Source organism: Condylura cristata, unplaced genomic scaffold, assembly GCF_000260355.1.
Source record: "Condylura cristata isolate star-nosed mole 26May11 unplaced genomic scaffold, ConCri1.0 scaffold00006, whole genome shotgun sequence".
NCBI classification, from domain to species: domain Eukaryota; kingdom Metazoa; phylum Chordata; class Mammalia; order Eulipotyphla; family Talpidae; genus Condylura; species Condylura cristata.
This window is the reverse complement of record NW_004567107.1, coordinates 27,141,420-27,169,282: the sequence shown is the minus strand read 5'-3', so window position 1 is coordinate 27,169,282 and position 27,863 is coordinate 27,141,420. Positions and strand designations below refer to the sequence as shown.

The window sequence follows — 27,863 nt, the reverse complement described above, 5'->3', positions numbered from 1 at the left end:
CTGGAAAAGATCATGCTTAGTGAGATAAGCCAGAAAGAGAAAGAAAAATACCTGATGGTTTCACTCATAGCAGAAGTATAATGGACCAGGCGAAAAAATAACAAAAATAATGAACAACCATATACCAGAGACATTTTGCGGGGGGGTGGAGTGGGGAGTGGGATCAAAACGGTGGAGGGAAGGGGAGGGAAGTGCACAGGATTTTGGTGATGGCACACGGGTGACAGGGTGATGGGAAACCCACGGGGATTACAATTGAGATGGAAAAAAATGTACAAAATGATGTAAAAATAAACTTATAAAATCTTAAAAAAAAATTAATAAATAAAATAAAATAAAATGTCAGGTCCTCCCTGGTGGCACAATGGGTTAAAGCACAACACTATGAAGCTATCCACAACCACTGCAGCACAGTCCTATACCTGGCCAGGGAGGTGACCTACATGGCAAGGCAGACCTCTCCTGTCTCGCCCACTGCTCCCCTCAGCAATGTATTTCAGTACATCTGCCTGTTCTGCTCCCCACTGTCTCTGGTGAATCCTCAGCCTCCCACGCCTCTGGCCTATACCCCAGGATCTTGTATGCATAAACAAGTAAATCTTTTTAAAAATAATAAATAATAAAATGTCACCTTTTAGAAATCAAAACAATGAATAAATGCTTACAGAAGAAAAAAAAACTTTTACTTTAAATCATTTAAGATGCTGAATTTTCTATATTTATACCTGAAAATCATCAACAAGCTCAGGGAAAAGGTGTTCATACATTTTAAGCTCTTCTATCGTTCTTCCTGGTTCTTGCTGGGGTTTTAGTTTATTAATATCCGTTTCAATATCATCATTCTGGAATAATAAAGATACATGTCACCAGTAAAGAAATGTAAAATTACAGATACATTTTAGATTAAAAGTTTTCAAAATTGTCAATTATATACAATTAGAAAATAATCACTGAATAAAGGCTGTAATAATTTTACCAGAAATGGTGTTTATATTTTAAGGTTGTTGTATTATTCCTGTTTTGCTTGTTTTGTTGTGTACTGGTTTTGCCAAATGGTTATTCTAACATAACACTGTAATTTGGTGTCAAGATAGAAAGTTTAGAAAACTAAGTATGTTTCTGCTAAAATGCCTGTCATTTTGCTCATATTAAAGGTCAGTAAAATTTAAGAAAACAAAGTTTAAAAACACAATTATATGATAATATGAACAATGTGAAGCACTATCCTAAACATTTTATACATGTTATCTAACTTACTCTGCCTAAGAATACTATGAAGTAGATAATATCATTACCTCTATTTGACTGAAGAAGAAACTAAGGTACAGAGAGGTTAAGTAGTTGTTCAAAATTACAGAGAAGAGCCAGGTTATAAAGCTAGTGATTCCAGAGCATATATTGCTAGTCAACATGATGCACTGCTTCAGTAAGCTAGTGATTACCACTAGTATTCCAATATGTAAAGTTCCCTTAGAAAAGCTCAGTGTCACAACTCACTGTTTATCAGAGAGAAAAAAAAAAATAAGGCATGGATAATTGTCAGAAATTAATTCCAGGCCCCTTTGGGAAAGAGAGGGTTAGTTTAAAGGAGAAGCAGGACCTCAGAGAAAGAGGATGTGTAACCAAGATCAATTTGGTTTGAAACACTGTTCAAAGAGTAATGTACACCATGATGGGAGAATGAGTGTTAGCTGAATGACTAGCCAAGCTATTTCCTAAGACCCTCAAAAACTTTGGCCATACACAATACAAATTCACCATTACCTTCATTGATGCCTAAAGAGAGATAATAAATCATTTTTTAATTTTTACTTGATATTCGTTTTTAATATTCATTCATCTTTCTACCAAACTACATCTTCCTGCCGTTAAAAAAAAAGTATTCTACTATACATCAAATCATTACAATGCTTTATATACATACTTATCTGACTATATTTATATATTTCCATATGTGAAAGACTATGTAGTTCTCACTTTATATTTAGAAATATAGCTATTATTTATATAAACACTATGAAAGATTTTCCCCACTACCATGAATAAAAACTGATTTCAGTTAAAGAATGTCAAGCTATTATTGCATTATTATATGAATACATCACTGCATATATCTTCAAGTCATGCATTGATGAACCAGTAGTATATAATAATTTTCTTGATTAGTATCTAATAAAGTAAACAATGCTTCCAAAATTTAAAAGATATTATTTTCTTTAAACTTAATTGCTCAATATTCAGTATCATTTTGTAAAAATAGAGCCTAACATAGTGGCTCTTTAAAAAACGAATTTATCTATTAAACAGTCGTAGTGAGGAAAGAAACTATACTTTGAGAACTCAACAGCAGAAAACCATTTTGGTTTGGGGAAAAACAAAGATGCAGAGTAACTCAAGGAAAAAAATAAAAACCATCTACCGGGCCCTCCCTGGTGGCGCAGCGGGCTAAAGCACTGCACTAAGAAGCTTAGCCACTTCTGCCAGAGTTGATCCCGGCCTCCCTGGAAGAGATCCACATGGAGAGGCAGACCTCTCCTGACCGCCCGCTGCTCCCCTCAGCAGTGTACTTCGTTGATCTGCCTGTTCTGCTCCCCACTCTGTCCCTGGTGAATCCTCTCACCCTCCGCATCTCTAGCCTGTACCCCAGTTCTGTATGAATAAGTAAATAAATCTTAAAAAAAAAAAAAAAACATCTACCGATCTGAATTAACTTGTAATTCTTCTAGAGTTAAGAAGGGGGAGGGGGGAAGAATAAATTGAAACTTAGATATAGACGAGACCTGGCTATCATCACCTGGCTATCTGATGATAAGCCTTCTAGAACCTCCAGGTTTCTGTAAATGCTCCAACTCTGAAAAATCTGGAGCAAAGAGAATGGAATCAGTATGGTGAGAAAGAAACAGCCTCTAACTATAACCACAACAAAAATCTAACAAATACTAGAGAAATTACAATGTAGCGGTTCTCCCTAAAGTATGAAAGAATAAAGGATTTAGATAAAAAGAGAAAAAAATTAAGGAAAGTCCAAATATAATAGCAAATGAGATGAAGTAGTAAACAATGGTGAAGGGAAAAAAATAATGTAATCCAACTGTCTCGAGGAGTCAAAAAATTTGAAACCCAGTATTTTATTAAAAAAGTGAACACTCACAAGGTTGCTTTATTCTGATACCTGGCCCCTCTTCTTCTAAGCTACACTGATAACCTTTCTGTGCCTCATTTTCTATTAGCCATGTAAAGCAGAGGTAATGATATCTTACAAGACTGCTCTGAGGATTTAAGGGTTAATATATTAAAAGAGCATGATTAGCATAAGATTAAGTGTTCAATAAAACAATCCATTCTTTTTTCTTATTGTTCTGTGTGTTAAAGTCCGGGAAATGTGAGCAATCATTGATGCTGCAATGAATAAAGCTGCCAACAACCATATTTTTCAAAAATGTCTATGTCATAAAGAAATATGTGAAATGTAATATATTAATGAAGGCATAAGAGACAAAATAATTAAAAGCAATACCTAATGCCAGATCCTATATCAGAGAGAAAAATAAATCTTATGAAGGACAGTATTAAATCAGCTGAGAAAATGAACTATGCATGATAGATTAAAATGTATCACTACAAATTGCCAAAAACTGTATGTGGTTTTATCAGAGGGTATAACTATACAATTTTCAAGCAGCATAATTAGAGTAGTTATAATTCCTACTGATTTCTACTTCCCCACCAATTTCTCTGTCTTTACATCTGTACTAATCACAATATATTTTTTAAATGAGGCCCAAGTCATAAAGAATAAAATAAATTGTATAAATAAAATAAACACACTTAGTTGGTGTTTTTATGTTTTGTTTTGTTTTGTTTTGCTTTTTGTGTTTAAACATCCTTATTTTTCCACAATGTAGAATTTCTTCCCTCAGGTGTGGCCGTCGTAACTTTCCTGCCGCTGAGCTTCCCAAGCCCTTCTCTATTCTCCCCTCTCTCTCCCTCTCCTCTGCTTCTCCTGAGTGTCTCAGCTCTGCCTCTCAACTCTACCATCTGCTTTCAAGGGTAAATTTTACAGTTTGTCTTTGTCTGATCTTTTTATTAGGCATGGAAATATACCACAAAGAAAAGGAAGTATGGTATTTTAAATTACAGATGCAGTATTAATCTGAGAGATTTTACTACCCTCAAACATTCACTTCCCAATGACTTCAAACAGTTGATTTTAGCATAGGTCCTACCCTGTTTACATATAAAATTTAAATCTACTAATTTGGATCCTACTAGAGAAGGATTTGCTCAGACCATCAGTTTACACTCTTTTTCTTCCTTACAGCTTTTGAGGTCAAGACACAAATCATCATGCTGTCAAGATTAGCTAACTTGATAAATTTGCCAACACTTGCCTCCATGGACATGCTTGATAATAATGAAATTGATTTTATATCTGTTTTTTAGAAATCTCTTAAATCTATTTTGTATCGTTATTTAGGAATTTTATTTTAACTCCTAAGACAATCAAATACTCAGTATATCCTAATTTTGATGACGTATTTCAAGACAAAGTTTCATACCAACAAGAGTCAAATAAGTCCCTCACGAAAAAAGTACTGAGCTAAACACTTAAGTTGGAAATTTTCCTATAAGATACTAAAACCAGTGAATAAAGCAAGATAGAGAATATCTAGATTTCCACAGGTTGCATAAATTCTGAAAATTCATCTGCTTCTACCTAACATTTCACATGACAATAATCTTTTCTCAACTCAATCAACTTATTCCATGTCCTTTTCCAACTAAATGAAATCTAAGACATATTATGTAAACATTAATTCTTAACAAAAATTCATTAGCTATGGGTTAGTTTCCTACATTTTTATATCCCCAAACAATTACTGAGAGAGGAATATATAGAGTTTAAAGCCACTGTCCTTCAAATAAGGTTTCCTTACACTTCAAAATCTAAGCAAGAAAGATCAGATAAAGTCTTCCTGGTCAGAGAGCATAAAAATAAGTTACTTCAAGATACTTTACAAACCAGTGAATATAAAGCAAAATTCTATTCTCTTTCAAAAGCTTCTTGTTCATACTCATCCTGGTAATAATAGTGGACAAAGTAATCCATCATGGACTATATCTACTTACTTAATCTTTACAACTGTGTATATAATTTATAAAGCTGAATAATTGAAACTTATACTAACCTTAAAATTTTGATCTAAGTCATCTTCATTTTCAGTTTCATTTTCAGCCTCCAAATCAGTATCATCATTGTCATCACTTTCATCTACTACATCATCCACTGTGATACAAAATGAGCTATAAGTAGGTCAGTAGTAAGCATTCTGCAACATGCACATCCAAAGGTAGTATTTTATGTATAAAATATTAGATAAGAGGTAATATATGTATAACCACTGCAATCATCAAAGGTAAAGTAAGTGAAATTTTTTTATCAAAAATGTCTCTTAGCAGGAGTATAAAGGACCGGAGGATAAAAAAAAAAAATTAACTATATCCCCAAAGACATTTTACAGGGGTGGTGTGGGGAATAGGCTCAAAAATGGGGGGTTGGGGAGGTGGGATGTGCACTGGACTATGGTGATGGCACACAGGTGATTTGGTGATGGGAAGCCCACGGGGATTACAACTGAAATGGAAAAAGACACAAATGATGTAAAAATAAGCTATTAAATTATTTCTAAAATATATATATATATATATATATAAATGTCTCTAAGACTGTCCCAGGTGTTGAAAAGCCTTTGAGATAAAAGTGTTTTAGAATTTGTAAACGCATCATAAATAAATGGGCTTTGTATTGCTTTCAGTTTTAAAAAATTAACAGTCCGAGGTTGCAACATATTTAATGAAACATTTTGTGTATCTATGATAAATTTCAATAGCTCATTTCATCTCTTTACAAGTCACCTCTTATTGTTTCAATGACAACCATATGCCGGTACAGTGCTAGGAATTTTCTTTTAAAGATGTGTAAACACATATTCCCTACCCTCAGAGAGCTCATGAGGTTAAAGAGCAGAAAACTATCAATAAGAAATTATATGATGTATATATATTAATAAAGGCATATACTTCAAAATGTTATGAGATTTTTATTTGCCTTTCCCCACTGATAAGTGAAAATGAACATCTTTTCAGAACTACTGGGACTTCTGTATATTTTCTCCAGTGATATGTCTGTTTAGACTAGACCCTCTGACCACTTTTTAATCAGATTGTCAGATTGTTCATTTTTTGGTATGGTTTGTACAATTTGCACTTTAGCCCTTTGTCAGACAGATAACTGGCACATCATCTTCTCCCATTTTGATGATGGTCTCTTTAACTGTGCAACTTATCATTGAGGTTGAATCCCAAGATGTTGCTAAGAAAAGGATGATTTGATATAATAAGCATTATAAAATGATGACCAAGACGAATATAATAAACACATCTATCATCTCATACAGTTAACACTGCTAACACTTTGTATCAAGCTGGTGAGAATCTCAAGAAATTTCAATTATATAATATACCATATAATAGCTACAGTCATCATTCTATATATTTGAGCCTCAGAATTCATACATACTTCTTAGAGTGATCTTACCACTCTATTTATCAACCCTCTTTACATCACTGGTGCCCAATATTATAGTCTCTATTTCTATAGAATCAGTTTTTTCATTTCTAAAGATTCCACATGTAAGTAATACTACCCAATATTCTTCATTCTCACTTGGCTAATCGCACATAGCTTACTGACCACCAGATTCATCCATGGTATTAAAATGGTAGGATTTCTTTCCTTTTTTATGGCTGAATAAACTATTTTTAAGATGTTAACTTCAGCTGCATATAAATGGTCTACTCACTTACAGGCCTCTCCCACAATTTATGTTGTTGATTTAATAAATTTGTAGTATATACCCATTAATAAAATACTGTAGCTATAATCATTTTAACATTTTAGTCTCAGTTTACACTTGAATTCTCAAATTGATTTACACACTAGCATTCCAGCACTGATATTTCTGAATATGACTAATACTGTTATTAGTAAATTTTATACTTTTGTATGTTGTAATGTTATTATTGATAAGCACTTTTTTGCTTCAGCTTAAATACTTCCTTTGGCATTTCTTCTCAGGCAGACCTAGTGGTGATATATTCCTTCAGCTTTATTTGCCAAGCTATTTGTGTATTTCTCCTGCATTTATTTTTTTAATTGATATTTATGTATGCATGTTATGTATGGACATATGTATGTATGTGTGCATGTATATAGGAATTAACTGATTTAATACTGATTAACACCATTATTTATTTTAGCGATACAGGATTACCCCCCCCCCTCAGGTATTGTTACTACACCAAACCCAAGTACAACTTTGGTTAAAATATTCTTAGTTGGTAAATTTTCTTTGAACACTTTAATTTATTCACATCTTTACTATCATATTTGTTGCATGTTCTATGTTTATTCCATGAGAATGTTCCTTTTATTTAGATTTCATATTTGGCATAGGTGCTCCCTTATTTTTAAGGTCTATTGATCACTGCTTTATTTCATTTTGAGAATATTCTTTTTTTTTTTTAAAGATTTATTTATTTGTGCATACAGAACTGGGGTACAGGCCAGAGGCTCAGGGGTGGTGAGAGGCTTCACAAGAGACAGAGTGGGGAACAGAACAGGCAGATTGACGAAATACACTGCTGAGGGGAGCAGCGGGCGGGTCAGGAGAGGTCTGCCACACCATGTGGTCACCTCCGGGGCAGGCAGGAATCAAACTCATGTGCAAGCGGCTTTAGATTCTCAGTGCTGTGCTTTAACCCACTGCGCCACCAGGGAGGGCCCAAGAATATTCATTTTTTAATATAATTCTATTTATTTACCATTGATGAACAAAATTATTTAAATTTCAGTGGCTGTTAGTAATTTCAAAATTACTAATTATTAGTAATAACAAAATTACTAACAGGAAGAAAGAATTAGGTCATTGTTTTCCCTTAACTACCTTACTCTATTTATCTCATACTCAGTCTTAGATTCTCAAACCTTTTAAAGGAAGTTTCTTAATAATCAACTGGTATTTTGTATAGATTAAACTTGTATTTTAATAATTAAATATTTCAAAAATGAAATGACAATAATGTACCATGTGTGAGATATATTACTGCTAAATCCATATCGAGGATAATAAAACTAATTATAATTTCTTTTAAATCTTTTATTCCAAATGTTTTTAAACATAAAATAATATTTATTTTACAAAAAAATGAACAGTAACTATACTTTAGAAACTCTATAAACTTCTATTTAGAAATTCTATTAGTTAATTTTAAGATTAAGTAGTAATCCTAGACTACCATTTGCAAGATCTTATTAAAAATTTCTATTTTTCCCACATTAAGAAATTTAAACTCTTTAACACATACCTAAATACTGTATAGAAAAGAGATAGCAGTCAATTTCTGATAACTCCTTATTTTAATTCAAATAAATCATACAAATTTTGTTAAGCAAAAGTCATAAATTTTTTGGTGCTTAAGTTCTTTTAACAAGGTTTATTTAAAAAACAAGGCTTATTAAAAAGCTACAGTATAAGCCCAAACATCATTACCTAAACATTTAAAGTTGATATTCTTATACTTTGAAAATGTATACATAACTATCAAACATCAATTTCTTATGAGCTATTTATGTATTTCACATTCAACTTTACATATATGTGACATATCTCACCCTACTTCCCTAGAATTTAATTTCTTACATTTAAACTTAACTGAAACATAATATAATCTTGAAAATGTAATGGTTTCACTAAAACCATCTTTTGCTAGGTAGCTAGAAGAAGCTAAGAAAAAAAATCAACAGATTTGTACAATTCCAAAACCACTAAAAGTCAGCACTGAGTATATGATTGTACCTTCAGGTGGTAAGCTGTAGAGCTGGGCCACAGGTCCACTCACAGGAATAACAGGCAACTGGAAATGGAAAGAACTTTTAATTGTTGGAAGTGGTAGGCGATTTTTAGGGAAGCACTTCCTCATTATCAGACTGGAGGTGTTGACAAGAGGATCAAGGGTCCTGACGGCCAAGCACTCCTGTTTTTAAAGAAAAAAGTTTTAATTGTGTGCCTTTCATCAGTAATTAAGCCAATTTTCTATTACTTCAGATAGAAATACATTAGAAATATCACCAAAAAAGCAGCATTTTAACATAATTATAAAATAACTGACTTTTCAGAAGTATCTTTTTTCATGTGAAAAGAACTAAGAAAGGCAGTAAGAAAGGTGTAGTAATAAAAAGAAATGTGCACTTGGCTGAGTGTTACTCAGATATCTGTTATCATGCACTGGCAGTTCTAATAAAACAGCTGTTAAACTTTCAAAAGAAGAGCCTGAATACAAATTTAGGTTTACTTAAGAGTTCAATTTGCTATATAATCCTGAGAAGGACAAATGGAGAGTCTGAAACTGTACCTAGTACTGATGACAACTGATAAGTAACTCGCACTTTGGTACCCTGTAAAAGTTTCTAGATACATCTTCACATCTGCCCAGTCAAAACAGATGAGAAATTCAGGATCAAAATGTTAAGGGTCATAATAAAACATAACAAAAAGCATTCTTTAGAAATCAAACATCCATCCATGTCTATATTAGGAATAACAAAAGTACATGCATTACAGTTGATCAAAAAAACTTTAAGGTAAGGGTAAACATAAAAGGTATTCTCAAACTTTTTTTAGCTATTGTCATGTAAGATTGCTTGTTGTGTACAAGACCCAAGAGGATACTACCAAGATACCTGGCTAAGAATTTCAAAAAGAATGCATTCCTTCAAATGATTGCCTTCCAAAAACAAAAGGGTTGCATTCCAACATCCCTTTTCTTCACAGCTGACAAACTCTTATAAATGTTAAGAGTCTTGCCAAAGACATTGTTAATACAGCTCATGCTACAAAAGATGGCTGGGAAACTAGTATCTCTAAATACATTTCATTTTTATGCCTCCTCTATTTTAAAAACGCTTTACTGGGAAGACAGTGAACACTCAAAAAGGACAGAACTGCTTGGGAGGCTTTAAGGAATCTGTAAATGTCTGACGGAGAGAACATGTAATAACTAACTGCACATCTTAGAAAACAAACCAAGAAGCCTTTCTGCCTTGTTTACATTTGGGGAACAAAAGTCACATTGCAGATATGCAGTATTGTCTTCAATTCAGATTGGATTATAAGTAATTGTTGGTTTCCTTTTTAAAAATATATTGCTTTTCATAAAAACCTAGAAGCAAAGATGGGTCAAACACTACATGACATACACTTCAGCGACATCTTTAAAGACAGAGCACCCAACGCCACAATAGTGAAGGCAAAGATAAATAGATGGGACTACATCAAGTTAAAGAGCTTCTGTACAGCAAAAGAGACATTACTAAAAACAAACAGAAAGATCACTAATTGGGAAAACATTTTCTCACACAAAAGTAGCGATAAAGGACTGATCACAAAAATATACGGAGGACAACTGATGAAACTCAACAAAAATAAACAACCCCATCAAAAAATGGGCAGTAGAGCTAAAAAGACACTTCTCCAAAAAGGAAATGCAGATGGCCAACAGGCATATGAAAAAATGTTCAACATCACTCGTAATAAGGGAGATACAAATTAAAACCACAATGAGATACCACCTCACCCCAGTGAGAATGGCACATCTTCAAACAACTAGCAACAACAAATGTTGGTGAGGATGTGGAGAAAAAGGAACTCTCCTGCATTGCTGGTGGGAATGCAAACTAGTACAACCACTGTGGAAAACTGTTTGGAGGTTCCTCAAACTGCTAAACATGGAGCTTCCCTACGACCCAGCAATCCCACTCCTAGGTATCTACCCAAAAGACACAAAAACACTGATTGAAAAAGATACTTGTACCCCCATGTTTATTGCTGCTTTATTTACAATTGGAAAAACATGGAAGCAGCCCAAATGCCCAAAAGTAGATGACTGGATTAGAAAGATGTGGTACATATATACAATGGAATATTACTCAGCAACCAAAAAAGAGAAACACATGTCTTTTGCAGCAACTTGGATGGAGCTGGAAAAGATCATGCTTAGTGAGATAAGCCAGAAAGAGAAAGAAAAATACCGGATGGTTTCACTCATAGCAGGAGTATAATGGACCAGGCAAGAAAATAACAAAAATAATGAACAACCATATACCAGAGACATTCTGTGGGGGTGGAGTGGAGAATGGGATCAAAAATGGGAGGAGGGGGAGGGAGGGAAATGCACGGGATTATGGTGGTGGCACAGAGGTGATCTGGTGATGGGAAACCCGCGGGGATTACAATCGAGATGGAAAAAAAAAATGTGCAAAATGATGTAAAAATAAATAAAAAAAAAAAAAGAAAGCTGTGCCTGTTCCACCGCAGTGGGCGAAAAAAAAAATATATATATATATATTGCTTTTATACTGTTCTTTCTGTACTTTAAGACTTCTTAAGAAGCAAATATTAACACATAATCACAATAATAAAAAAAAACTCACTTGTGAAGTGCTATAAAGAATTTTCATCCCATTGGCATCAATAAATGCTTTTCTTCCCAACTTGATGTTTGTAACACTTTTTAAGCTCTGTAAAATTCCTTTCCGAATGAGCATGTTTCGATGCCGATTATCGTGGCGATGCCAATCTAGATAAATTGTTAAGAGAACTTGGACATATCCTCTGTCTACAGCTCTCCTGGCATTGGTTTCTTTAACAAAAGAAAATTAAGGAGTATTTTTTAAGTGATAAAGAGAAAATGGTGGTAGGATATAGCAAATTAAATATAAAACATAATCTAAATATTGAAATAAATTTTTATAATTTTTTCCTCAAAAAATACATGGCAAACCACATGTTTAAATATTTTGTCTAACAAAATAAATGAGAAGTTCCACATGGCAAATTAAAACACTTTTCAGAAACCTGTCTCCAAATTATCTTGTGGCTTATAAAGATCAAAATCATATATCTTTGTACACCTTTTACATTACATCTTTTTAACTGTTTTAACAAGTTTCATGTATTTTAAAACTTACAGATATAATAACTTTGCTTACACTGAATGGAATATATAAGCCTTTAATTTACTAGCTTGAATATGGTTTTATTAAGTCATTATTATTATTGTAATTTCTGTTAAAAACTTTGTAGGTTTCCACTGACATTAACTCCGTTTGATTGCAGCTCTTATTACAATCTTTTCTGTATTTCCACTGAAATTAACTATTTTGATGACCTCCACAATCATATAATTATCCATGCTAAAACACTTAAAATACTGATCCAACTTTTTAATGTTAAATGTAAGGAATATTATATGACTAGAAAATAGTGCTTTCTGGTCATTGATATTTTAATATAATGAAAACTGCACCAAAGATATTTTTGTAAATGGCCAATTTTATTGGAATAGAATTCACAGAAATAAATCCATAACTGATTTTTTTATTTTTATATATTTTAATTATTATTTCAAGATGTTAATATTTAACATTATTAATGAAAAGGATGCATTTCACTGAGACAGCAACAAGGGAATCATATCATAGTAATATTTTGAGCCAGCTGGCACCACATGAGTGGACCTATTATAAGAGTTCAAGATAACATGGAATACCACCCATCTAAGGCCATTTATTACAAAGAAATACCAGTCTCTCCTTAACCTCAATTTACCTATAAGGACCTCCAAGATAATTGTAAGGACATTAAAAGAATAAAACAGTAAGGTTCCACTGCTTGCAGATGCCAAACTAATACAATTTCCAAATGTGTTAATACATATCTAAAAAGTAATATAAAGACACCGAGATCAACAAACTTAGTAAAGCTCTCTTTTTTTTTTTGCATTAAAGCGCTGGAAGAAATTCATGGTGGGAAGGGATGTTCTAATAAACACACAAATTTTGCATGTTTACACTGGAACTCCCAAGAGCCTAAAAATGGTATTTATGAAAAATATTGTAATTTTTCATTAAGGAGCAAATAAGAAACCTCATAACTGGGACACAGGTGCTGAGTGAATCTTAAGAGAAGTAAACAGAACTATTCACAATCAGCATCTGAGCACAATTAAAATACTGGGTTGTCAGAAATGTCATGACACACTTTTGCTTGAAAAACAGAAAGAAAACATGTAATGACTTTTTAACAGCCCAAGAGTTTGGGAAAGGGGTTTCTACTCATGTGTTCAGGGCACCAAACTGCCAGTCTGTATCTCTTTTTCCTTCTCTAGTTAAAAAGGAAACTTAAGTTTACCTTCATGGTCAGCATACATGGAGTAATACATAATCCAGCAATGGCAACAGAGGTGTCTGTCTTTCTGCATCCAGTGTGTACACATATTCTGTTTACACTCATCTGGTTTATTATACCGATATAATTCATCCTTTTAAAGTAAATGACTGCCCACCCACCAAAAAACTGTAATTTCTTTAAAAAGTTAATGAATGAGAAAGCTCCAAAAGGCACAATGTATTAAAATATGTGCCTTTTTAAAAAAGTGCCACTAAAGATTTTTGCATTATTAAATCTCCATCCTATTTAGTTCCATGTGTCATATGACAACTGAATATAAACTAGAATCATTCCACTTATCTATCAGTTACTTTGCAACCTAATGAAACGGTTATGCTTGCCCACCACCCTCCTATAAAGAATGGAAGGAACCAAAAGAAAGACTACTACCAAAATTAAATATCAAATTTCAGTCACCTAGGTTAACAGATTTCTATTAAGATAATTGAAATTTAAAAGATTTTCTAACTTTATTATCAGTGATTCTTAAAATTAGTATACTTTAATAAGTTTAGCTTTAATATCTATTTTAAAACTCTTAAAATTTAAAAAAGCCTAGGCCTATTTAAAAAATCAACCTGTACACAGTTCGAAGCATAAAGTGAAGGCAAGGCTACAAATAGCTTTTTTTTTTAAGTTAATCCAAATATTTTGATCTTGGTCTAACATTCATCACTCCATATCTGAAAAAAAAATGCTAAATGACTAATCTGAGTACCACATATTTCATTTCAAGAAAATAACTGTTAAATGTTTTATATACATTTGACATAACCTAGGTGATATTTAATACTTAATAAATCACTGCTTTATCAATGATCAGATTTTCAATCACTTACTATTCAAATAAATAATTGTGCTCATTCATATTTAAAAGTAAATTGTTCTCATCCTTTACAGACAGAAAAATTGAAAGCCATAAACACAGATCTTTTCAACTAAATGTAACTGTGGTGAAATAAACATGTTGATGTAATTAAGTGGTAGAAGTGGGAATAATAACTATATATATATATATATACACATATATATATGTATATGTATACACACACACACACACATTTCAAACAGAAACACTATGCATCTTAGAGTAGGTAACTACTCTCTAATGGCACCATATCCTGAGAAGACATTTACTACAAAGCTTCAATTTTGAAGATAACATAATGGTTTACTTTTAAACAAATTTAGTAAAATATAAATTTACATTAATAATCATCTCTTTAATATAATGAATTTGAGTTTATGTTAGAAACAAAATTTCTAATAAAATCATTGTAAGTGAAAATCACTTGTGTTCGATATAGACAATAGTTAAGATTTTCTACACAGTAAACATTCTCAGTACCATGTTAGCTTCACTTAAAAAAGGGTAATTATGTAATATTTAGTTCTGTCTTCCTCTACTAACAGGACTCTGTTTATACAGACAACTTAGAAAATGGGAACTTTAAACCTAAATATATAAACTATATAAATTACTGAATAAATTCCAGCACAATAAATATGACCACACTAGTAATGATATATATCAATCAACTATACTGAAAGGTAAAATCAAATTTGACATTAAAATATTATAAACCAGATTTATAACTATAGACTAAACTACATTTCTATTTACTTCAGATAGAACACTAGAAAAAAATTATCTAGTATTTCTAGTATTTAAAAACTTACTTGATTTTAGCAATGCAGCAAGAGTGTCTAAAGCAACCCTGTCAACACGAGAAAACAAACAATAGAACTAGTAAAATTAATCTACAGTAGTAAATTCAAACAATATTTCAGATACGTAATTATTCTATTATCTGTCCCAAGTCATTCTTGTTATAGTCAATTACATAAGGAGTTTCTCTGAATGTATTTCTCTCTTCAGATTTAAATCAGATATGAAGAAGATCAAAGTGTCAACAGATATCCTAACTATCATGAGAAAAGGAATTTTAAAGAAGAAAACTAAGTCTTTATATCAGAAATTGGTCGAATAGAAATAGTGTACTTATATCTGACTTTGGTGGTGGGGTGCAATGCGGTAAGATCACCTCAGGGGGATATCATATACTTTTAACACACAAACAACGTAAACCAATATCATAGCAAAAATATTAACAATAAAATTAATTTTAAAAAAAGAATCTAGATGCTGATTGACAAATAAAAACATTTTAACAAAAATTAAGTTCACAACTCCAAAATTGTCTGAATATTCTTAGTTATCTAACTTTAAAGAACTTTATCTATGTCAGACAATAATCCTAATATATATGGTGGTGACAAATGTAAAACATTTTGGAACTCAGGTTTGGAGAGAAGTATGAATGCTTAACATTTTTCAGCCATATAGCACCAAAGCGAATAATGAACATAGTATCTCAAAAATTCTTAACTGACCACAGAGAAGAAAGGAATAACCAAAAAAGCAAAACTAACATTTTATTTAAACACAAATGCTCAGTAATTAATTGTCATTAGATTTAAAAATACATATAACATCACTATGGCATATCTGTAATTCAAATCATTTTTTAAAAGGATATGGCATTTAATTTCAAAAACTTTAAAAATAAGTCTTTATACTATAGTGCTTCTCAGTAAGGTTTCAACAACTATAATAATCTGCATTAAAAATAACATAACATTAAACTTAAGAATCTCATTCATCATTAAAAATTTGTTGAATGCCTACTAGACACCCATAATAGCAGATTCTTCAATGGTATAAATTTAGAAAAGAACTATTATCTCTTCCACAGATAATTTTGAACTCTAGAAAATGTAGTAAAATGTACATAGCAATGAAAAAACACTAAAAAAATTCAAACCAAAAACAGCAATAAAGTAAAAGCTGCATATATTAACAGTAAAGGAAATAGTTTGAACAGATGTGGTATAATTACAGTGAATATTAGAAGATGTAAGATGTATAGTTACTGAAAATGAATATTGATTTATTATTGTAAAACCTGAAACAATAATCCAAAACTAGGCACAAAATTAAGTGTTCATTTTTAGTTAAGTGTTCATTACTGCTACACTTTCGTGATACAAATAAAACTATGTACATCTATAACATCTGTAAAACAAAAACAAAAGCATATATATTTTTAGATATTACAAATTCCTACCTGTAACTTTCTCATAATATATAGTGAACTTTTGGTAAGTAACTATGAGTTAAGAGCAAATAAAAATTATAAAATTGGGCCCTCCCTGGTGGCGCAGCAGGTTAAAGCATAGCACAAAAGAAGCTTAAGCCACTTTCGCATGAGTTCGATTCCCTCCTGCCCTGGAGGAGATGCAGATGGCCCGGCAGACCTCTCCTGACTCACCCGCTGCTTCCCTCAGCAGTACACTTCATCCATCTACCTGTTCTGCACCCCACTCTGTCTCTGGTGAATCCTCTCACCCTCCGCATCTCTGGCCTGTACCCCAGAGAATAAATAAATAAATCTTAAAATATATATATATAAATTATATACTGAATTTTCATAGCATTAAATGTTCATGAGAAATTTTCCATACTTTTGCTTTAGTTATGCAAAAATATGTACACAATTGTAGCTATCACAATATGGATGTTTTTTAAATTGTTCAAATTAAACACACATCTAAATGGATCTTCCAAATGAAGCACCAATTTATAAGAAAAATAATAGAATTAGAAAATTATTGTTCAGCAAAATCTGATAAGCAAGGAATTGTCATAGCTGCCTTCTATTTGTGTTTTCCTATTTTCATTCTTAGAATAATGCTGAATTACAAAATAAAATCACATTTATAGATAGGGAAATCAAATCATATTTGATATATATTTCAAAATATAATGTGCATACTTACATAAAAATGAAATTATATGAAAAATGAAAAATTTCTATTGTTGAAAAAGGAAATTATAAATTCCAAAATATCAGTATCCCCAAAATATTATTCCTAGTCTTAACTCCTAGTACAGCAGAAGGTGACCTCATTTGAAAACAGTGTAATCACAGATATGATTAGTTGAGGTCATACTGGAGTGGGTAGTAGTCTTTAATCCATCATGATTATACCCTTTTAAGAAGAAGAAAGACAATTTGAAGTCAAGATACACCATTTAATGATGGAGAAGAGACCAAAGTACTACAGATAAAATCCAAGAACACCGAAGACTGGGGCAAACCACTAAAAGTCAGAAAGACGTAAGGGAGAATTCTCTGTTCAAAGGTAACAATTGCTTTGCTGACAATTTGATTTTGGACTTCCAGACTCCAGAAATAAATTTATTTCAAGCCAATTAATTTGTACCAGGTACACTCTGTTACAACACCTTAGAAAATACAACTACTCAGATGCAATTACCTCCAATGAATTCATTGAATGTTACCACCTACAGCTAAATTTTTATTCAGAATTACAGAAAGCAAAGTATTTTCAGAAACTCTTTCTCCCTAAAAGTTAACTGCTTATAACATATTTGAATCAAACAACAGTGCTTGTGACAGCTTCTTTCTTTTTCTTAATACAGCACATCCTCAACTTAATGTGCCCCAAAACCTACTATGCAGAACACTACTTTCATTAGAGACTCAGGGTATAGATAGGGAGGGAGTCTGTTGTATAACAGGAAATTACAAAAGGAAATGCTATACACTGCACTTACTTCTTTTTAAAATTCAAAATTCCCTTAACAAGAAAATGGAAAATTTTTAACCTAAAGAAACATTTTAACTACCCCACTGTCTCTAGATATATTCACAGGAAATAGTCTAGGATAATATTTGAAATTTTCTTTCCATAAATATATTTAACAAATGGATTTCTTTTAAAAAATGTCTTTCTTTATTTCCCTTTGCTTCATTTTTTCCTTTTCTATCATCTATATTTGATAGTTTCTAATGCAAAAAATTATAATTTTTGTTAATGTTTATTACTCTGCATTTACGAAATGGAATGTGAATATAATTCTGATTCTAAAATTTGCCCAGCTTACTTCATTAGATTAAAAGAATTATAAAGCTTGAGGCAAAGTCATCTTATTTTTACGAAAATTATATTTAAAAGGTATTTTTTAAAACTTCAATGCAGGGGCCCTTTTTGGTGGCACAACAGGTTTCAGCATAGCACTATGAAGCCATATGAAGCCACTGCAGAGAGTTAGATTCCCCACCAGGGAGCTGACCCACATGGCGAGGCAGACCTCTCCCAACCTGCCTGCTGCTTCCCTCAGCAGTGTGTTTCAGTCAATCTGTCTATTCTGCACCCCACTCTGTCCCTGGTGAATCCTCTCACACCCTGCACCTTTGGCCTGTACCCTAGTTCTTGTATGCATAAATAAATAAATCTTAAAAAAAAAAAAAAAACTTCAATCCAAATGAATTTCTGAAATTCTATGACACTTCCAACCCAGCATAAATTTATAAATGTTATACAAGAATTTTTTAAATAGGCTTATTAGGGTGCACAGGTTGTATTAATTGGCTAGAATTGCTCAGTATGAATATTCTACACCTTCATGTATTTTTCCAATTTTATATGTTCCACACATAATACAACCAGCAATGTCTAAAGCACCGCCTATGACTTATTCATTTAGAAGCAGTGAAGGAAAAAAAAACAGAAGCCCAGATTCTTGTGAAGCTGTAAGAAGGGGGCCAATCATGCAATCACCCCCAAACCTGTGGAGAAACTCAAGAGGAGAGTTACAATAATTTCCTAAGTTTTCTCTACATTTGTAATGTATAAAGTGGATTTATATGTTTAAATCCAAAGCCTAAAATTAGAAAAGGAAATGCTAAAGGGATGCATCAACCTGTCAAAATAAAATAAAATAAAAACTCTTGTTTTAAAAATATAAAGAAAAGAATTATTTTTTTCTCAGAAGTTTAGATTTTTTGGATTGCTACCTTTTATGTTCAATTTGACAACTTAGTTACAACTGAGTAAGAAAAGTTTAGGAGATCATAGAAATTAGATAAAAGATAAATTATAAACTTCTTTAAAAATGAAGGGAGATAGGGCCCTCCCTGGTGGCGCCGCGAGTTTAAGCACAGCACTAAGAGGCTTAAGCCACTTCAGCATGAGTTCAATCCCCACCTGCCCCAGGGGAGATCCACATGGTGCGGCAGACCTCTCCTGGCCGGCCCGCTGCTCCCCTCAGCAGTGTACTAGGAAAGTCTGCCTGTTCTGCCCCCCATTCTGATTCTGGTGGCTCCTCCCACCCTCTGCATCTCTGGCCTGTACCCCAGTTCTGTATGAATAATTAAATAAATCTTTAAAAAAAAATGAAGGGAGATAAACTACACACAATTACAAATAAAGAAGATACTTTTATTATTAACTAGGATTCATTCACATTCACATTACTACATTATTTATCTAAACTAACTACATTCAACAACAGACACTGCACAGGAGTTATTTCATTAGATTGCAGGCTAAGTATAGGAATTATTTCACTAAGTCCTCAGGACAACCTTACAGTAGAGGCTCTAGTATTATTACTACACATGGGAAATGGACATAAGTTAAATAAATTACTTCATGAAACTAGTAAGGGACAGTGCTAACATGCAGTTCTGTCTGCCTCCAGAACCCACTCACTACACTATACTACACCATTTCTTTATGTTAATTTTACTAATAGTGATATTATTCTTTTCTTTGTCTCATTACATTTTATCAGATACTTTAAGGTTGTATTTGATCATTACATAATTAAATATGTTGTCGTCCACCAAATAAATTGAAAAAATAATATTGTGCAAATATTAAAAATATTATTGGCTCCTCCCAAATATTTGACCTTTTTTAAGAAAGGGTGAGAAGTCTGGAAATGTTCTGAGCCATAATTTATAAAATGCAACCAGTTGATGTGGACAACTTCTTTTCTTTGGGAAAAAGAAAAAAACAGCTAATGAACATAGAAAGAATGAGAAAATAGAAAAGTCATTATTTTGTAACTCACTATTTTGCAGCTCACTATTTGAAGAAATAATGGATCTAGACAATGTCACAAAATATTGCTAAATTATCAGGTAAAAAGTAAATGTATTATCTCAGTTCAATGATTTCAAACGGTGCAAAACAATGTACCCAGCACCATTCATGAAATATTTCTGACCAGAAAAAAAAAAATTGGGCCTGCCCTGATGGCGCAGCCGGTTGGAGTGCTGCACTGTGAAGATAAGCCAAGCCGTGGCTGCTTCAGTGAGAATTCAATCCCTGCCCGAGAAGTGACCACATGGAGCAGCAGACTTCTCCTGTCTCGCCCACTACTCCCCTCAGCAGTGTGCTTTATAGATCTACCTGTCTGGTCCCACTCTGTTTCTGGTGAATCCTCTCACCACCCCTGCACCTCTGGCCTGTACCCCATTTCTGTAGCATAAAAAAATAAAATCTTTAAAAAGGGGGGGGAACCTAAGCAACCCACTAGTTCAGTGGTCTACAGAAAATATGAGGGATATACCTACATGTTAGATGACCCCAGAATAGTCATCTTAATCCAGAATGATGGGATATTCTAAAAGACATCACCAGGGTCCTTCAACAAATAAACAAAACAGAACCAAAAGAATAGGGGGTGTGTTATTGACTTTACAAGAATTGACATGTATCAATAAAATAGAAAGTACAGACCCTATTTAGTACCTGATTTGAACAGTCAACTATAAAAAAGACATCTTAGACAATCAGAAAATATTAGATGATATTAAGGAATTATTACTGTTGGGAATAAAAATGATACTGTGGTAACACAAAAAGAAAAAAACTCAGTATCTGACAGTGATCATACTAAAGAATTTATATAACTAACATAATAATTGGTATATGTTTTTAAAATATTCTAGAAAAAAAAAACGCCAAGGGAAGGAAAAATAAAATTAAAATTGTAGAATGGAAGAATGAAATTGAAGATGGGTACACCAGGGTTCTTTATTCTAGTATACAGTCATGTCATTTTGGAAATTTCCTAGCTACAATGAGGAATAATACATTTAACTTTAACCAAATTTAAAAGGGCATTTGACAAAACTAGAGAAAGTAAAACAGAGACTGGAATTTAGATTATATTAAGAAAATAATTTTGCGTATTTGCTTAAAAGTAAAATAAAGCAACAACAAATCAAAGACTGGAAGTGAAATGCAACAAAATAGAGTGTTGACAACTACCGGATATAAGTAATTAATACGACAAATTCAAGACCACTAATTTGTATAATAATACCATCTCTATGAGTTTCAAAAATTCCATATGGAATGTTTTAGAGAATAACCAACAATGGCTTAAAACTAAATAACTTGGAATTCCTTCCATTTTCTGAGACTAAGAACCTGATAAATGAATCAATATATATGATATATATACACACATATATATATATCTTAAGTTATATATGTATTTCAAAATAAGAAAGAATGACATTATTTTGACAAAATAGAAATGTATAAAGTCAACTGTGGTTAGATAATTATGAGGATGATGGAAATAGTCATTTAAAAACTGCAAAATTTGAATAGGGAATATAGTAGGCAATCAATAAATATTTCTGAATGAATGATACTGACTTTTTCTCTAACAGTGCTTAGGAATGTTCAAAGTCTATCCATTACACTATAATAAATTACTTTAAATTTTCCTAATTTTGATATATCTTTAGATATTAAATTTTATGTTAAAGAAAATCCTTATCATATAAAAACACTGTTTAAGAACTATGAGAGATATAATTTAACTGAATCCACTCGTTATGCAGATTGAAGCTGCCCAGAATAACAGAGGAAAAACTCTATATACACTCAAAACATCTACTCACTTCATAAGGCCCGAATTCTTCTTACTAAATGGTCCAATGATTTTAAACATCAGTTCCACAACTCCATTTTTCCCTAAGGAAACTGAATTCACAGCTGGGAAGGGGAAAAAAAGTTGAAAGATAATCTTAAATTCTCAATAAGCAGTAGAGCGTTTAAGAGAGAAAGGTGTTTGTGTTTAGCCTCCTCAAAGGTTCCTGTATTGTCTATTTTCTATTCTGCTACGTCCCTATTGATTGTTTAAGATAATTAGCTCCAAGTGACTTTGCTAACCCGGGCCTAACTTCGAAGTTTTCCTGTCAGTTGTGCAAATCCAAAGAGACACAACATTTTTTCTACATATGAATATCATCATATTCTTCCACACCATTTTACCTTAGGCTGCCTGTTCCTATCACTCCAGGCCTTTACAAACTGGGGGGTACTAGTGAGAATTCTCAAGATTTTGTCACCTTACTATCTTACCCCATATCGTTTTTAGTGGAAAATAGAGGGAGTGTTGGAATTACAAAGATCCATATTAAATATTATCTTGCTCACAAATTTTAGAGATTAATAGAGTTAAAGTACTTGTGAATTTTAATTTTCTGTAGCTTCACAACATTAACTAACAGCTGCTCTGAAATACTCACAGTTGGCAGAATAAACTCTTAAAAGCTGAAGACAAGGCAAAACCAAGCGGTGATTCTGCAAATTCTGTTTGACCAAATTCAGAGTTATATTCAGAGCTCCATTAATTCTAGCTTTCACTCCAAACTTTTTGTCTGTTAAAAAAAACACACACACACACAATTTATTCATATATGTTTCGAATGAAGATATAATGAATCAATGAAATTTTATTATAAACTTATACTATCAAATATAAACTTGACCAGAAATAACAGAATTTGTAATAATTTGTATGGTTTTTAATATACTACTTATACATTTGAAACATGGCTTGAAAGAATGTGCTAAAGCGAAGGAGAAAAGATAGGGGCGGGATATAAAACTTGAACTAGCCTAAGACTTAGTCTGCCATCAAAGTAAAACCTTAACTGATTCACTTCATATTAAGTCCGCCCAAGTGAACGTGTTTGCCAGGAACACTATCACATGTCTAAGGAGAATAGTGAATAATCTAAATGTCCATTACCAATATAATTTTCTTATATTAATCATATTCCTTTGAGACCTATAAAATACAAATCAATTAAAAAATGAAAAGTCTGTGTAAAAAATGATCTAGCAGACACTATCAAATAAATTTCTAAAGGAATCTAATCCTGAACAGTGTTTTGGAATGACATAAAAATGGAAACAATAAAGAAAATGTCACGAACTTAAGAGTATAAGAGAAAGTAAATGAAAATACAACTTGACATTAGAATATAATATAAATACCAATAAATACATCAATGTCTTAATTTAATTTCATGAGGAGAAGAAAATTCCTAAATGAGGGGAAAATGAGGTAGATAAGTAAGATTTCATCAACCCAAATGCCCAAAAATAGGTAACTGGGTCAAAAAGATGTGGTCTGGACCTCCCTAGTGGCGCAGAGAGTTAAAGCACAGCACTAAGAAGCTTAAGCAACTTCCGCATGAGTTCAATTCCCGCATGCCCCAGAGGAGATCCATATGGCGAGGCAGATGTCTCCAGACCCGCCCACTGCTCCCCTCAGCAGTGTACTTCGTCCATCTGCCTGTTCTGCTCCCCACTCTGTCTCTGATGAATCCTCTCACCCTCTGCATCTCTGGCCTGTACCCCAGTTCTATATGAATAAATAAATAAAATCTTTAAAAAAAAAAAAAAAAAAGATGTGGTCTATACACAGTGGAATATTATTCTGCAATCAAAAGGATAAACTAATGTCATCTGCAGCAACATGGATGTAGCTAAAAGGGATTATGCTCAGTGAAATAAGTCAGAAGGAAAAAGAAAATACCAGATGGTTTCACTTAAAGGAGCAATATAGGGGAATTAAATAAGGCATTGGGAGAAAAATAACAATAAAAAATAATAAAACAAAACAAAAATAAACTGACAACTATAAATTAGAGACATACTGCAGGGGAGGGGGCGGGAGAGGGATCAAAACAAGGGAGGGAAAAGCACAAGGGACTATGGTGATGGTGCACCGGTGAATTGGTGGTACACCTGAGAAAAGAAAGCAAACATTGTAAAAAAAAAAAAAAAATGAACAGTGATGAACAGAAATTGTACAGTAAAAAATTTTTCAAAAAATAAGTTTCCTATCAAGAATGTTTTAATATAACACTTAATGCAATATTAAATGCATATAAGTACAAAAACACTATATGCTCACTTCATAAAATAAACATCTAACCAAATCTTTCCAAGTACAAAACCCACATGTAAGCCACAAGGCAATGATAGAACACTCAAAAATCAGTATGCTAAGAGTTTAGAAACTATATTAAACTTTGTAAATGCAAGCAATTATGAACTGAACAACAGTTCTATTCAAAGGATGCATTTATGTTAACCTAACATAAATCAGCTTCCTTCTTTATTTTATATTCTGTTTACTCAATTTATATTTTTTTAATATTCATCTTGGTATAATTGATCTTATGATTTATGTCTCTTTGGTCTTCTGAACTAGATTATATGTTTTGAAACATTAAGATTGTGCAGTACAAATATGATCTTTAGTAAAAGGCAAACACATTTTATCTCCATGATCCTCAAAATATTCCCATCTAGAATCCTTCCTTCTAGCCTCAAAAGCATCTATATTATGTGCTCCCTTTGCAGACATACACACACACATATAAATTTAATGTATTTTAATATAGTTTTCTTTCCATTTCCCACCATATTCAATAAAATTCCTCATAAATTAGGAGCCCCAATTCTTGTAGGTCACTAGTTGACTAAGAACCAAAAAACAGCAATAAATAGCATTTTAGATTTTAAAAATAACCAGTTTCCACAGGGATTACAACTAAGATGGGGAAAGACACAAAATGATATAAAAATAAACTATTATTTTTAAAAATTACCAGTTTCAGGATAGATGAATAAATCAATGTTACAAAGATGGTTCAGGATCTGATAATAATACAAGCAAAATCCTTACCTTTCGGTCCAATCTTTGCAAGAATAGAATGAATCTGCACCATTAACTCCTCATTCAAGGGAGATTCTTTGCTGGCATTCGTAAGTAATTGTAACAATATTTGTGAACCACCTTTGGCAACTAAGAAACTCGCTCTTCGACCTCCACCTAAAACAAAATCTTATTCAGAACAGCAAATCCTCCCTTAACGTATTAGATGTCATAACTTATCAGGATTCAAGGAATATTTACAATGATGACTTCAGAACAAATCAAAATCAGTTTATTTCAATTACTTGAGTTAGCAAATAGCACAAAGAATAAACAGAAAATCTATTATTATGTGCCAAAAATCTACATTCAAGGCTTTGAAACACATGGGCTTTGTGGGGTAGTTAGAAGGATACAAGATATTTCAATTTTCAAATTCCATTTCTCCTAATAGCCTCCACCTAAGTACCAGAAAATTCCAAATACAGCAAACAACATGCTACACTGTTGGTTACTGTTTACAAACAGAAATTAGACCAAAGGAAACAAAAACTTACCAGCTGATACCAGTTCAACAAGAATATTTAAGATATTAAGTGTAGTTTGAAGATCTTTTGTGCTCTGAAATAAAGTTTAAATCATAGTAAATTTATGATTCCCAAACTTTTTCTACTTATTGGCAACTATGTACAGTTTATAAAGACCTTTCCAATTTCTCTAAGAACAAAATAGATTCAAGGTTTGCACTATTCTCAATTAGCACTTCAGTCTCTTTTTGCTCTTAAGAATTCTGACAAATATTTGAGCTATTGTTTTCTTAGCATCAACATTAATATCAATACAAGAGGAATATATTTGTCATTTAACTTCATCTTTCTACCAAGCAGATAATACAAGTACATGAATCAAGCTATAAAAGGCATATCACATGTACATATGATAATTCACCCTAGTCACCATATACTCTCCAAAAATCCCCTCTGAGAAGGTAACACCATTATCAGATTCTGTGCAAACAGGGATGAAATCCAAGTAAATATGTATATAAACAGTTATTTCTTGAAGTGACACTTCCTTATAGGTACTATAATATCAATAGTTTCTTCATCCTCTTTAAGGGCTACAGAATATATTCTATTATGTGGCTATACCATTGTTTATGTGTTTAGTCATCCACCAATAGGATATTTAACTTATATTAATCTTTGCTATTGAAAAACTATAACAAAAACTAAGCAAACTAAGCAAATGTGTGTGTGTGTGTGTATTTACACATATATAGGATTAAAGTACATCTAGATGTTGGGTAAATTCCCAAAATTTTGGATCAAAGAACATGTGCTCTATTTCAATGTAAATAGCTCTTCAGGGAGCAAAACACACTCCCATCAGCAAACAGAAGAGTAATTATAAGTCTGGTAACACTTCTCTGACTAAAAGCAATGCTCAATTTGAGTGCCATTTTTTTTTTCTTTTACTGGGAACTATTTATTAACTATACATGTTTTCTATTGGGTTAGTGATTTTTTTTCCTCCCTGAATTAATTTGAAGAAATTCTTTAGATTTAAAGAATTTACATGAATTAAACTATTTTTTCCTCAGATTATAAGGTTTTATGCACACATTTTTGTTAATGCAGGTGAATTTATCAATCTTTTCCTTTATATCTCCTGGTTTTTTAAACTTAGAAAAGCTTCCCCTAGTGTAAAATTATTTTAAATTTTCTACCATTATTTCCTCTAGTATTTTGATTCATTTTTAATGTCTAAATTTTTTCTGGATTTGGAATTCTGTCCTAAAAAGTATATAATGTTATGCTTTTTAAAGGCAAACAATTTGTCCCAGCTCCACTTAGAAGGTAATCCCTCTATTGCTCACTAATCTGAAATGTTCCCTTTATTAAGCAGTACTAAATAAATAAAGCACTTTAATTCATTTTTTGAACTTTATTTTATATTATACACTGATGTCAGTTGACTACTCATGTACAACTTGTAAATTATTTTAGTTATAGAAGTTTTACAATTTCTTTGATTTTAACGAGGCTAATCCTTTCTCATTTCCTTTCTTTTTCAAAAAACGGCCCTTCTATATTCTTGCATATTATTTTCCCATTTGGACTTTGTAAACAGAAACGTTGGTAGTTTCACTGAATGCTTTAAACTAACAGTTCTATTTAGGAAAAAAAAATGACATCTTTATGACTCTAAGACTTCTTGTCAAAAAACATGAACTCATTCCCCATTCTTTTTTTCCCAATATTTATTTATAAATATTCCCATATCTATAATATGACATAAATATTGTATAAGTTTAAGGTATATAATATAATCACTTCCTGTTGCAGCACTGCACTGAATACAAAATCCTGATTCTGAGTACATACTGTGATCCCACACAAAATTTTTACACTAGCATAGAAATTTAATTACTATGAATATAATTACTCAACTAATAAATGTAGTAAACTTAATCATAAATATATATCGATTAACTCAATACAATAAATGATAATTCCAATATCATTTACTTAAACTATCCACCAATGCTGTATTTTCTATTACCAATTAGAAAGGCATGTTAAGATTAAAAATGTGGTTATCGAGAATACCCTCCACAACTGCAGTGTCTGGAAGTCCCTCAGCTATTCCAGAAAGAACAC

General features: G+C 32.2%; 1 protein-coding gene across 2 annotated transcripts in view; it reads right to left on the bottom strand.

Moving 5' to 3' along the window:
* AGTPBP1 (ATP/GTP binding protein 1) overlaps window positions 1-27,863 on the bottom strand; it is a 107,567-nt gene that overhangs the window by 51,167 nt on the left and 28,537 nt on the right. For both annotated transcript variants that reach the window (XM_004677521.2, XM_012721525.1), the window contains exons 5-13: window positions 25,758-25,821; window positions 25,231-25,377; window positions 22,775-22,906; window positions 22,145-22,238; window positions 15,030-15,067; window positions 11,552-11,760; window positions 8,919-9,096; window positions 5,190-5,287; window positions 726-842 (exon numbers count right to left, since the gene is read on the bottom strand). In XM_004677521.2, the coding sequence (XP_004677578.1) occupies window positions 726-842; window positions 5,190-5,287; window positions 8,919-9,096; window positions 11,552-11,760; window positions 15,030-15,067; window positions 22,145-22,238; window positions 22,775-22,906; window positions 25,231-25,377; window positions 25,758-25,821 (1,077 nt within the window). The remainder of the gene's footprint in view (window positions 1-725; window positions 843-5,189; window positions 5,288-8,918; window positions 9,097-11,551; window positions 11,761-15,029; window positions 15,068-22,144; window positions 22,239-22,774; window positions 22,907-25,230; window positions 25,378-25,757; window positions 25,822-27,863) is intronic.